The 13,928-nt window shown below is 44.4% G+C and overlaps 1 protein-coding gene across 2 annotated transcripts in view; it reads right to left on the bottom strand.

The window, feature by feature from the left end:
* ASAP2 (ArfGAP with SH3 domain, ankyrin repeat and PH domain 2) overlaps positions 1–13,928 on the bottom strand; it is a 184,815-nt gene that overhangs the window by 80,109 nt on the left and 90,778 nt on the right. For both annotated transcript variants that reach the window (XM_066597479.1, XM_066597469.1), the window contains exons 4-6: positions 6,024–6,098; positions 4,677–4,726; positions 1,955–2,084 (exon numbers count right to left, since the gene is read on the bottom strand). In XM_066597479.1, coding sequence (XP_066453576.1) covers positions 1,955–2,084; positions 4,677–4,726; positions 6,024–6,098 — 255 coding nt within the window. The remainder of the gene's footprint in view (positions 1–1,954; positions 2,085–4,676; positions 4,727–6,023; positions 6,099–13,928) is intronic.

The following is a 13,928-nucleotide window of genomic DNA, read 5'->3' on the forward strand; positions in this document are numbered from 1 at the left end:
GCCAGTTAGGCAGGAAGAAACAATCATTAGCACATGGGCTTATGCTCTCCAAAGCGTCCCTGTTTCCTAACAGCATGTTAGATTCCAACTTGCAGTTTATTTTATAATTTCCTGTCATATAGGTGCTAAAAATGTTTATTTTAAGATGATTTTTGATCAGATATGAAAAGAGGAACTTTCATACAAGGCTGCTCTTTGAACATGTAAAAACTCAGCAGGGATGGTAAAGCTACTTCCACTCATGACTTTCACTGCATTCCACCTGTTTAAATGGGTGCCGTGTAATGTGATCACTACATCATAGCACTTTATGGTCAAGAGCCTTCACAATAAACTGCCATCCCATGGAAGACACAGTTAAGAGTGTGACCGCTCCCTGCTGTCCTTGCCATAGAGCAAAATTACTGAAAATATGAGTGATAACTAGAGATGAGCGAGCGTACTCGGAAAAGCACTACTCGCTCGAGTAATTTGCTTTATCCGAGTATCGCTGTGCTCGGGGCTAAAGATTCGGGTGCCGGCACGGAGCGGGGAGCTGCAGGGGAGAGCGGGGAGGAACGGAGGGGAGATCTTTCTCTCCCTCTCTCCCGCCCGCTCTCCCCTGCTCCCCACTGCGACTCACCTGTCAGACGCAGCGGCACCCGAATCTCCAGGGACGAGCACAGCGATACTCGGATAAAGCAAATTACTCGAGCAAGTAGTGCTTATCCGAGTACGCTCGCTCATCTCTAGTGATAACGTCTTGCCCTTTCAGCTAAAACAACGAAACTAGCATATACTTAAGATTTAGGTTATACAACAAATGAAGCAGCATACTATCCCATATTTGAGAGCAGCATTTCAAAGGAGAAAATCCAAGATCAGGTACATATAGGTCTTTATTTAATGGGACTGCGGCGCTAACCCCCACCGGACTCCCGGGGCACTGCGGCGCTAACCCCCACCGGACTCCCGGGGCACTGCGGCGCTAACCCCCACCGGACTCCCGGGGCACTGCGGCGCTAACCCCCACCGGACTCCCGGGGCACTGCGGCGCTAACCCCCACCGGACTCCCGGGGCACTGCGGCGCTAACCCCCACCGGACTCCCGGGGCACTGCGGCGCTAACCCCCACCGGACTCCCGGGGCACTGCGGCGCTAACCCCCACCGGACTCCCGGGGCACTGCGGCGCTAACCCCCACCGGACTCCCGGGGCACTGCGGCGCTAACCCCCACCGGACTCCCGGGGCACTGCGGCGCTAACCCCCACCGGACTCCCGGGGCACTGTGGCGCTAACCCCCACCGGACTCCCGGGGCACTGCGGCGCTAACCCCCACCGGACTCCCGGGGCACTGCGGCGCTAACCCCCACCGGACTCCCAGGAGTGTGTCTCAGTCTCCATAGAAAATCAAGATCTAAGGCACTCAATCACTAACAGCATTAATAAAAATGTCAAACTACTGAGTATAATGGGGCATATATTTACCACTACTAGCTAATAGTTAGTGCAAACTTGGCCAGATAGTATTAAAATGCTGCAGATTTATTATTGTGGCTCCGCTGAATGAGAAATCTGGGGCATCTTTAGACTACCTGATCTAACTTTACATTACCCATTAGCTGGCCTATTTTAAAGATAGATTTGGCACTGACATTTTTGTGCCAATGTTGCACCACGTTGTATTTAGACCATGCCCACTTTCCACAAAGCCATGCCTCTTTTTCAGAATCGGCGAAGAGTCTTCACAAGTGTCTAAAACACTTTGTAAATGTGGTGCAAAGCTTGCTTTCCGGAGAAAATTGCACTAGAAGACTGGAAAATTTTCAAATCAAATCTGTCCCAATATCGTTCTTAACAATCTGGACAGAGAAACGATCCGTGTGACTAATTTGTGGCTAACGAAAGTGATGACAGAGAAGAGAACTGCAGGAACTTCCAAAGCTCCCCGTTCTGAAATAATCAGTCATCTTACCTCACACATCTGCAGCTGGAAGAATCTTCGCTCTTTTTCCATCTCCTCAGCTATTTCGGCACCACTGATCTCTGTACGGATCATCCCGTGTAACTTTGCGTGTTCCTTTTTTTCTTTCTCTATTTTAGTCCTAACGGGAAGAAATAAAAGAGCGGCAAAATCATGAGTAAAAGCCATAGAAGATGGAGACTTTGAGGAGGTCCATCACTGGCATCATAGACTACAGGAGAATTCAGGAGAATGTACCACATTAAAGGTTTACTACAGAGTACAATGAAAAAACGGAACAATGGGTGAAGCGTGGGCGAGTACAGGCTTTTAAAGAGCCGTTGGTTTCAATGATAAGGTAGACAAAAACACGCCGGAAAGTTCTGTCAACTAACATACTGGAATGGCGGTGGAGAAAGATATCACGGTTCTCCACTGCCATTAGCGTTACATTCCTTATGTAGAATCCATATTTGTTTTCTTCTTTAGGGCGGCTTTGGAAGGGTGCAACGATCACCCCGAAATAATCTCTAAAGCGTACGAACGACTGTGTGAGCTTTTGCTTAGAGCAATTGTTCGATTTCGTGATTGTTGAAAAAGTTGTTTAGAGCAATTACACAGGCTCAAATAAAGTTAGTCGATTAGTTAGAGAAGCTTCTTTGGCAAACATTTCTAATTTCGACCCCCTCCCCAATACACACAAATATGTGCGGGAGGTCTTTGAGTGACTAGTTGCTGCTGCGGTATCTTGCTGCACCAAAACCAGACAGAGAACGTAACAGTGAGTGTTCTTTCGAAGACTGGCACAGACTGCTCAGTCGAAGATCACTTCACGTATTTGTGCTTTTAGTAACCAATGAGCATTTAGAGGGAGGGCAAAATGTTCAAAAAAAGGAGGAGCCAATCAGCATTCAGTGGGAGGTTCATGTTGAACAAGCGCACACCTCCCTGCAAAGTTGTTGGCTAGTCAATGAAAGACGATTGCCTGTTACCACAAGTTAATCAACTAGTGACTATTTTTTAGATCCGATGAAAGAAAATAACTAGTGAGCAAATTCTTGCCATTGCTTACATTCGCTCGATCACACGACTACAAAACCGGCAATAGCCGTCCAGTGTAAGGCCACCTTAAAGTGGTTACACACCTTAGAAAGCCATTTCTCCCAATGCACCCTTCATCGAAAATGCACACTCGGCCAAGTGTGTGTGTGTGTTCTCCAACAGGGAGAGGAGAATAATCGGTTTCCAAATACCTCTGGCGATTTATTTGCCTCCAGAACAGAGGGCACATTACATTTTAACATGCCCAATCCTTTTTTCGCCCAACAGCCAAAGAAAAGATGGGACACCTGCAAAAAACATTAGATGGGCAACCAGTTCTGCCCACACCGGCAGGTTTGGACCAAGTCTATTAACTGCATATAGCCACCTGAAGAGTATTCTGTAGGTTGTGTGTTCAGGTTACTAATACACCCCTTTTTTGTCCATTTGGGTGACCACCATTTGAGTACATACAAGATCTGATCAAAACAACTACAAAAGTGAGAAAAGACCTCTTTAGGCATGGCGGTAAGAAAGGAGGCAAAAAGGCAGTAATATTCTTTATTTTGCTTCTGTGCAAGATAGTTTGCCACCTCAGCAAAGTAGATGTCAGACACCTTGAAGGACCAGTGTAAGGTGTGTGTTTCGAGATCGATCGAGAGAGAGATCGATCGAGAGAGATCGATCGATCGCGAGATCGATCAATCGCGAGATCGATCAATCGCGAGATCGATCAATCGCGAGATCGATCAATCGCGAGAGAGAGAGATCGAGAGAGATACACACACAGGTCAGAAAAACCTAGACTATGTCCCTTTTCCTGCAAGAACCCTATAGCAGCTGCGCTGTCTTTCTTTGTCCTGTATGGCCTTGGTACACCGTAGTGGGAGCTAAGCAAACGATTGCGCACTGAATGAAGACAAAGTGCTAAAAGCACACAGTGGCTGTGAGATACAATTACAGGAAAATGCCATTAGTCCAACACCACAGAGTCCCAATTGCAGAAATGCAGGCGACAAAAGCATGTCTTTTGAGCATTGATAAGGAGTTGCTATGAGTGGTCGAAACTTAACGTGCCGATTTCTATAGGGTAAGGATTTATATTTTGAGATCAGAAAGAAAAAAAATGGAATTTACTCTGTTTCCTGCTTTTTCTTCATTCACATGAAGATTTTCTGGTATTTTATTAAATACTGGAAGCTTCATACACACTGCTCAAGTTTCATGAGTTCCTTGTGACCGATGACCTCACTGGAAGTCAGGTGACGGCTGCAGCCAATCAGAGGCTGTAGTATCACTCTACTGAACTCCTGACATCATGGCACCCAGGATACAAGAACTGATGCCAGAAGAACAGGCGGTGATGCTGAAGCCTCACTTGGGATAAAGGTGGGGCTGCAGCGCTGGATCACCGCGGCACAGGAGGGGTTGGCACTGCTCATGTTATCCAGTAACCGGACAACCTTCTAAGTTCTGTTTCTACCATACTGTGCAACTCAAGTATGCAGTCCGTCAACCCAAAATTACTGGGAGTTTGTGATGGATTGCTTGTTTTTAGTGTAATGCCAGAGTATAGGTTCAACCCATTCACACACAACCCCCCCAGGACGGGGTGTCAATGGACTAATAATGGGAAAGGATGAACGGCCATCATTTCAGGTCTCTCAGTGAATGCCTTTAGTTAATGACTTACACTTTTGTTTCGTAGTCTTTCCAGGCTTTATCAAAAGGCTTCTTCAAGTCCTGCAACACAATGTGATGGAGCCAAGTCATTAAGAGTCACAAACTGTAACCGTACAATCCATACGAACCGCTATAGGCCACATACGTTATAATCTCAAAATTGGTCGTCGACTATTAGTGAGGCAGAAAATTCAGGATACAGACAAGGATTGCTACATATACTAGAATGTGAGTAAATCCTTTAAATACAGCCATACAAATAATAACCCTTAATGCAGTGGATACTGAATTATTACTTAAATTAGTTATCGCTCTTGATTATTTACCTCCTAGTACAATATTAATATACAGCTAAACAGATGTTTCCTGTCCTGCTGAAACTGATTCTGCATTCTGTGTAATTTACTGTAAGGCACGAGTCCTTACAGTAAAAAAAGACAGGATTTTATGCCAACGTTTGCTATCTGTTTGTATAGAAGCCAGGCTAGCAAATCTATGAAAACGAGCATGCTCAACTATAACTAGGTAGAGAATCTCAAGTCTCGTTAAGAAGCTATTTAGGTCTTCTCATGCGCAGCTATTACGTTAATCAGGTTGTTGAATGCTCAATCAATTATACGAACTACACTTAAAGGGGTTGGTTTGTCTATTTGTAAACTATTGATGGCCTATCCTTGGAACAGGCCATGAATAGTAACTGCCACTGGAAACCTCCTCTAATCAGCTCTTCTGCAGGCTGGTGCAATCCTGCCCTAGGCTGATTTCTGCAGGAAGCAGACAGCTCCGTTCACACTGCAGTGGTCAGACTTGGGATTACAAGCAAAGTTCCAACTGAAGCAAATGGCCTGCAATTCCAAGCCTGGCCACTGCAGTATGAACAAAGATGTCTGCTTCCTGTGGGAATCAGTTCAGTGCCTGAGCACACCAATCTGGTGAACAGCTGACCGGCCAGGGCCCAGGGTGGCGGACAATTACCGTTCATATATATTGATGTTCTAGCTTGAGGAAAGGCCGTTAGTAGTTTACAACTGGACAACCCCTTTAAAGACATCACTGGGATATTGGTATACTTTACAGATGTCTAGAACAAAGGGGCGCAGTCTCTACTGACACTATAGCACATTCATATTCTAGTTAAAAGTTATGGTGTGGTAGTTCCAGGGTTGTGCCATGTAAAAGATAAGCTATGGTGGGCACCTAGGCATCGATTAGACATTGATGGCGTATACTGTATTAGATATATTCGTCAATTTCTGTGGCTAAAAAAAGCAGAAAATACCATTTCCTTCTACATGGGAACATGAAGCGTCTTATACTCAGATGACGGTGTTCATGATAGTTAAAGCAGAAAACTCACCCCTTTAATTCCTTTTAAATCTCCTTTCAATAAACTATCCAGAGGGAATGTTATAATGTTGTTCATATTCTGAACCTACAAAAGCAAAAACAGACAACGGTCAATGTGATCCATATAATACTAGTAAATGATATATACACATACATACTGTACACACACACACACACACATATATATATATATATATACACACACATATTATATATACATACACACACTGTACATACACAGGAGCAATAAACACAAGTGGTTGGCCTTGTAAAGAATCCCATAATGAAAAGTTCACCCATTGGGAAGAGCTCAGTTATACGTTTCTTTTGCCTAATTCTCATGCAATGCTTCATTTCTCCTGCGGTGGCGCTGCAAGGAAATGGAAGACAGCCAGCAAACAGGTCACTACACAGCAGCAGGATACCCAGTAATCGGGTTATTTCTGGAGGACCCTTCTTGTAAAGAAGTATCATCCAAATCAAACAACACATTTTCTGAGGCAGGTTGACTAGCTAGTCACTATGGGCTAAAGTCCAAACAAAGCAACATCTGCTCTGAGTCTGCATGTTCTTTTGCAACACGCTCCCATGCTTATTGGGGTATCTCAGGCTTTTTAACTGATGGTTTATCCCTGGATAGGTTACCAGTAGTAGATGGACAGGGTCCACTGCTTTGGACCCCTGTCCACCAGTTGATCGTCTGGCCTGCGGTCTGTGCAATGGGCTGGGCATTGTCATCAACGGTGAGTGGAAAAAGTCGGAGAGCCAGCCAAATTAATGAGAGCACCACGCTGCTCTTACACATAATGGTCCTGAGCAGAAGTGTAGGAGAAGCATGGCACTCCCAATGAATTCAATAGGAGTGAAGCTGGTGCTAAGACTTCCTCCTCTGACCGCTGATGACTGCTGTCAGTGCAATGGGGTGGTCGATCAACTGATTGACGGGGATCCCGAGTGGCAGACTCCTATCCATCAAGTACCAATGACCTGTCTAGGTCATTAAAAAAAAGGACGGAATACCCCTTTAAGATGCATTGGGATGAACGCATGACTGTGGAGACTGAGTTATTATTGGATGAAGTCTGAAAAAATGTTCCAACACCGGCTTCAAATAAAAATAATAAATATTATATATAGTCTAAAAACACAAAATAAGCAGTGGAGCTGCAGGCACCGCCAAGACGGCTCGAGACGGGGAATTAACATACAGGGTGCCAAAACGTAAGAATTTGGGACGACTCTTATTCTGTGCTTTTATACATACTGGATAGTGCGGCGGCTTAATAGGGAAACTTCTAGTAACGGGTTCCCTTTAAGCTTGATGTTACCATTTTACTAAAGTAAATTTGTTATTACTAATTACATAAACTATTAATGAGCTGGAGTCATAGATGGCAATCCAAACTTGGAACTCTTTTTTTTTTTCCCCACACTCAAACTCCGAAGCCCTGACTGCATTCACACACAGCCTTTCCCAGGAAGCTCCGGTGTAGTCTCGCCTTAAGGCCCATTTAGACCCGACGATTCTCACTCAAAAATCGCTCAAAGCCGTCTTTTGAGCGAGAATCGTTGGGTCTAACTGCACTGACATCGTGCAGTTTTCGTTATCGAGTCGCTGATCGTTCTCTTTCAGCATGCTGAAAGAGAACGATCAGCCTTATCAGGAGTTCACAGCGGGATACAGCTGATACTATTGCTTCAGCTATATCCTGCTCCGTGAACAGCTGGGATATGAAGAACACAGCGCTCCAGCTGCCTTCTGCATACCCCGCACGGAGCGCACAGCTGTATACTAGCTGAGCGCTCCATGAACAGGGGGGGGGTATGAAGAACACAGCGGTCCAGCTGTGTTCTGCATACCCCACTCGGAGCGCTCAGCTGTACAACAGCTGGACGCTCCGGGCAGAGAACAGCTGGATGTAGAAGACAAGCGGCCCTGCTCGTCTTCTGCATACCCCGCTCTGTAAATGCACACAACAATTATCGCTCAAAAGACATTACTTCTCAGCAATAGAAGTTGCAGTGTCTTTGTGACCTTTAAAGTCTTGGTGAAGGTCAAATCTTTTTACACTTGAGATCTAAAGAGAATGGGGAAAACAGCGAACCATTACAGAGCTGATTACTTCTCTACCGCGTCCGTGTGTAACGCTATTTCCATCTTCATTGGAGTGTAATGGTGCAAATTATAAATAACTTCACCTCTCAGCACAGAGGGATCTACGTGAGTAGGAGTTGTCAAGCTGCAGATCCCTCCTGACCAAGTTGTCACAATTACATGCAAGAATTTGCTAAGCAATGACCATTGGAAATATTTATTTCTCACATATAAAACTGACCTTCATTTACTTTGCATCATACAGTGACTGTAGGTGTTGCAAAAACTATATCCCTAGACTGAGAAAATGGTTATACGAGCCCTACAGTATATACAAGTTGGCTAGTATTACCTTGGCTATTTTAATCACACACCAGAACTTGCTGTATGATGATATTGCAAGGACTATACAAACACAGGCTCTTCACAGGGCGAAACAAATCCTATCACAGTTACGGATGATGGTTTAAGGCTCCACTTATGATGAAGGAGATCACAGTTCTTTCTCGTGACTGTATGGTCTTTATCTTACTTAGGAGAATTGTAAGTGTAATGATATTCACATTGTCCTCCCAGCAGGCAGAGATGGTACTGGCTTCCAGCTGGTTAGATGATGCGGTGCTGATGCATCATGAGATTGTTAGCAGAACTCAAGAGAAAAGGAGCAATGAGAAATCTTGGCATCAAGATGGTATCTGATAAATATCAGACAGAAGGCTGCACTGCATGGAAGTGACTGAAATATACAAAGGGGACCTACAAATCAAGTGAAAGGTGCTGGGATTGAAAAATGTTTTTTCGCTGAAGTGGCCCTTCAGAGGGGTAAAAAGTAACAGTAGACCGCAGCACCTGTTGGGTTTCATTGCACCATTCTACTTCTATATAATGTATCAGGCCTGTAGCGTAGCTGAAGGCCGTAGCTGCCTATAGGCATAAGCCTATGCCGCCTGCCGAGAATTCAGTGAATCTGCACAGAGCCAGAACGGTGTAGCTCTGAAGTAAAGCATACAGACTACTGAATTATTAATCACACTGGGGAGATGTACGAAGAAACTCAATATTAAGGAATGGTGTGTGCAGCGTGACTCATCGGGTCTCTAGACGCCTCCGCCGCACACACACAAATATAGAGGAAGAGAAAGGTCTGCACTGGTTTGGGGTCTATTCGGCTGCAGCAAAATATTAGTTTAAGGCCAGGCTCTCACGGGCGTATGCTCATTGCCCGCACCGTGTTTGTGCGCGTAATACGCAGTAGCAAAATCCCACGGACTTTCATATTCCCACTTACATGAGCTGCGTGAAAGAAAATCGCTGCATGTACCATCTTGGTGCGTATTACGCACATACACACGCCAAAATAGTGTATGGGTGTTGGCGGTTTGCACAAACGACGCAGGTCATTACCTAGTTGCTGCGTGCACATGTGAGCCTTGCCTTAGCCTTGTGTATGAACAGTCTTCGTTGGGCTCATGCGTACTTGTTGCGTGCCGCCAACCTCCATACACTATCTTGGCATGTATATGCGTGTAATAAAAGCCAAGATAGAGCATTGCGCTACATTTTTTTTCTACGTGTATTTCACACACATTGTTTTCTTGACTTCTGCTGTGTTTTTTTAAATTTTTGCAAAGCGGAGCATTGTTCAAGGCGCGGCATATTGGTATGAGTTTTCACATGGGCTTCTCAATAGAACGTGAAAAGAAATGAACGTAAAGAGCGCTAAATTTAAAAAATAAATGTTTGTAAAAAGATATGAAAGCCATGGGCAGAAAGTTAAGAAAAAAAAAAAATAAAAAGTGCAAGATGCTGCGGAATATGCAGCATGCAGAAACCCCCCATTCTAATATTCAGATATTAGCGAGGATTTGAAAATGTCTTTAAGAAGTTGTCTATTCTATAAATCAGCCCCCCTCCCTCTCCTGTAGCATTAGACTACACTATCATACCAGGTACATCCACTACCAAGTGTACATAAACAAAGGGGGCGCAAGGCATGAATTAGTGCTATGGCTCCTCCAGTCAGCGGATCATCATGCAGGGTGAGAACTGAACTTCCAGTAATTGGTTATTGACGGCCCACCCCCTAAGGACAGGTCAACATTGTTAAAGTGATGGAAAAGCCATTTAACTCAACTCTTTAATAAACTTTTAAACTCGTAGTTTCCATGTTGCAAAAGTTTAGGATTGGTGACTGATGGACAGACGATAGCGGAGGAAACTCGTGGAACAGCATGCGACATTACAGGGACAAAATGGTAAAAGGGTCCCAATTTCTATTGAACTGAATGGAATGATTTTAGCAGAAAAGTGGAATATTTATAGAGAGCGGCTGTCACTTGTAAACTCTGGAGGCATTTATCTGCTCTGTGGAAGCAATAGGAGCTAAATGACTCTCCCTCAACATCTCCTGTAGAATGAATGTTACATCTACATGAAAAAGCACGCTCTTACGGATGAATGACGGAGAACCGGAAAGTACACGACTGCCGCCAAATGGGCGACATACACAGCACTAAGAGCTCTAAAATGTTTGAAGAATATGCACACACACACTATAAATATACATACTATATACATATATATATATATATATATATATACACATACACACACACATACACATATATACATATATATATATACACACATATATATATATATACATACACATACACACACATATACATACATATATATATATATATACATACACATACACACACATATACATATACACACACAATTTTTTTTTTACTTTGGCAGCTACATCACACAGCAAACTTCAAGTACACTGTTCTACTTAAAGTATTTGGACCCCCCTATCAGTAGAATGTATCGTGTTTTATTAGCATCTCACGTGTCCTAAACTATGCTATGCTATATAAGGTGCAGAAAAGACAAAAGGATGTCCAGCTCACCCAACGGGAGAAATTTATATAAACACAGTCTTTAAATTTGATATGTGACCCCGCTCTGACATGGAAGTATTTATAGCTAATAATGTAACCCTAACCCTCCATCCCAGCCATAAGTAATTGCCCATGCTGCTAGGAGATTTGGCTTGGTGTGCTATGTAGGAAGGCTTCCCCTGCTGCAGACTACCCTGCCACTTTTCGCCTCGCCCATGCTTCCCTATGGAGTTTCCGATTTATCACAACATACAAACTTGCGATGTTGGTGCGATGCGTTAACATTAGCAACACCTGTTGTATCTCTATAGCACAAGCAGTAGCGATGAGAGATTGTTTTCAGGAGAAAGCATCACTAACACCCAAAAATGCGATACTGCCGCGATTTTCTTGTGGCGATAAATCGCACTCGCCAGAGCCCTTAGTCGTAGCAAGTGAAATAAAAAGAGTGCATTTAAAGAAGTCATCACATGCTTCCAATTAAAGCCACAAGATTAGGAGACAAAAGCTGCAAGTGCGGGGTTTTAATTATCCAATCAATTTGAAAACTCCAGAAAAAAAAAAATACACCCACAAAAACCTATATCTGTACAAGCAAAAAACTAAATATTTCAATAGTCGAATTTCAGACATACTATTATAGAAATATTAATTCATTAAGTGGCATTAAACACCTGCCAGAAAGACACCAGACACAATCACATTATCTCCTGCATGTGAACACGTCCCAATACATCATGGTGGATAACACCTGCCATTAATGAGTGTGTTGGGGTAGTTCACATGCAGGAGAGAATGGGAATTGTGTCTTAAGTGTTAGAAGGCGGAAAACACCTGCCAGAACGTCTGAACGTCACTATTCGGTTTATGTGAAATGCATATTATATCTAGATTTATATATTATGGGTGTAGTTTCTTTTTGCTGGCGTTTACAGATTGATTGGATAATTGGATCCCCGAACTTGCAGCTTTGGGCTCATGATCTTGTGGCTTTAATTGGCACCATGTGATGGCTTCTTTCGGCCATACGCATAGAAGCAGATAAATCCATGAAGGAGAGAAAGCTGTGGCTAAATCTCGTGTTTTCACGCCCATTTACACAGCCAGATGCATACGCCGCAGCCCGGAATGCCGTTATTTGGTCTACAAGGCCTTAGTGTTCATTTAGAAGCATGTCAAATTAAAGTTTAGTTGGATGAGCTGGACCTCCTTCTGCCTTTTTTGCATCGCTGCTGCGCCTGGTTGAGCATGGCCATGATTCCATCCTTCAGTGAAACTGGCCGGTGAGCTGGTGCTTTTCCTCCCTTTTGTATTGTTATACAAGGTGCAGACCCTTGGGGGGGCATCAGCCATAGTAACTGAAACGGATGCTATTGGATTCACAGGTTATGTCTCAGCACACAAGCCATCCATCAAGAAGAGCAATGCATTGGCCTGTCTGCAATGGTGCAAGGAGCAATGGAAGAAAGTTCGAAGGATCGACAAATCATGCTACTCTAACTTCTAGCAGATGGAGGTACCCGGGTGTGGGGATGCTTAGGGAACACTTTTGGCCTGAGTGTGTTGTGCCAATAGTTCAGTACGTTGGAGGTTTCATTGTGGACATGGGGGGGTTTTATGTGACATGGTCTAGGTTAGTTGATTGTAGTGACAAGAAGGAGGTGGACCCTGATATTCTAGACAATAATGTGCTGCTGACAATGTGGTAATACTCTAGGAATGGTCGGCCATACTTCCAACAAGACAACGCGCCTCGTCACAAATCCAACCCTGTGTTACGTTGCTTTGAGGATATGGATGTTCCATGATTGGACCGGCTACACAGAGTCCCAACCTGAACCCTACTGAACATGTTTGGGATGAACTGGAACGTCGGGTCCGAAAATAGGAATAGCATCCATCTTTTTTGAGAGAACTCACCAGACATTTGCAGGATGAATTGAGGGAGATACCAGCTGCAGCATATAATCAGACGTTAGAAGAAAGTATTACACAGGGTATCTAGTGTCAGAAGGGCCAAAGGATCCCCATTAAGTATTAACTAGAGATGAGCGAGCATACTCGTCCGAGCTTGATACTCGTTCGAGTATTAGGGTGTTCGAGATGCTCGTTACTCGAGACGAGTACCACGCGATGTTCGAGTCACTTTCATTTACTTCCCTGAGAAATTTGCGCGCTTTTCTGGCCAATAGAAAGACAGGGAAGGCATTACAACTTCCCCCTGCGACATTCAAGCCCTATACCACCCCCCTGCAGTGAGTGGCTGGCGAGATCAGGTGTCACCCGAGTATTAAAATCTGCCCCTCCCGCGGCTCGCCACAGATGCATTCTGACAGAGATCAGGGAAAGTGCTGTTGATGCCGGAGCTGCTATAGGGAGAGCGTTAGGAGTGATTTTAGGCTTCAAGAACCCCAACGGTCCTTCTTAGGCCATAGAAAACACACGTGCCTTCAGCCAATCACAGCCAATGACAATGATGTCATTGAATGGCTGTGATTGGCTGAAGGCACGTGTGTTTTCTGGAGGCGGGGATTTCAAGCCCTGCGTCCAGAAAGCAATGCTCTGCCGGGGACCAGGAAGGAGCGACAGCCTGCAGCAGCGCCGCAGAACGCCAGGGGAGGTGAGTAATGATTTTTATTCTTTGCTCCGCTGTATTCCAGGCGTATAAGGTGACAGTTGGGGGGTCGTCTTATACGCCCCGTCGCCTTATATGCCGGTATATACGGTATATATTTTTATTGTAACACATTTCTGGATGAATTGCAGGGAAGGGCTTATATATTTAACCCCTTTCCGACAATTCATCCCGCGATCGCCGGCAGCCCATTGCTTTCAGTGGAACCTGCTGTATTGCCGGATCCATTGAATTCAATGGGCAAACATCGTTCTTCTCTGCCACAGCTGTTACAGC

This window comes from Eleutherodactylus coqui, chromosome 1 (genome assembly GCF_035609145.1).
Source record: "Eleutherodactylus coqui strain aEleCoq1 chromosome 1, aEleCoq1.hap1, whole genome shotgun sequence".
NCBI lineage: Eukaryota > Metazoa > Chordata > Amphibia > Anura > Eleutherodactylidae > Eleutherodactylus > Eleutherodactylus coqui.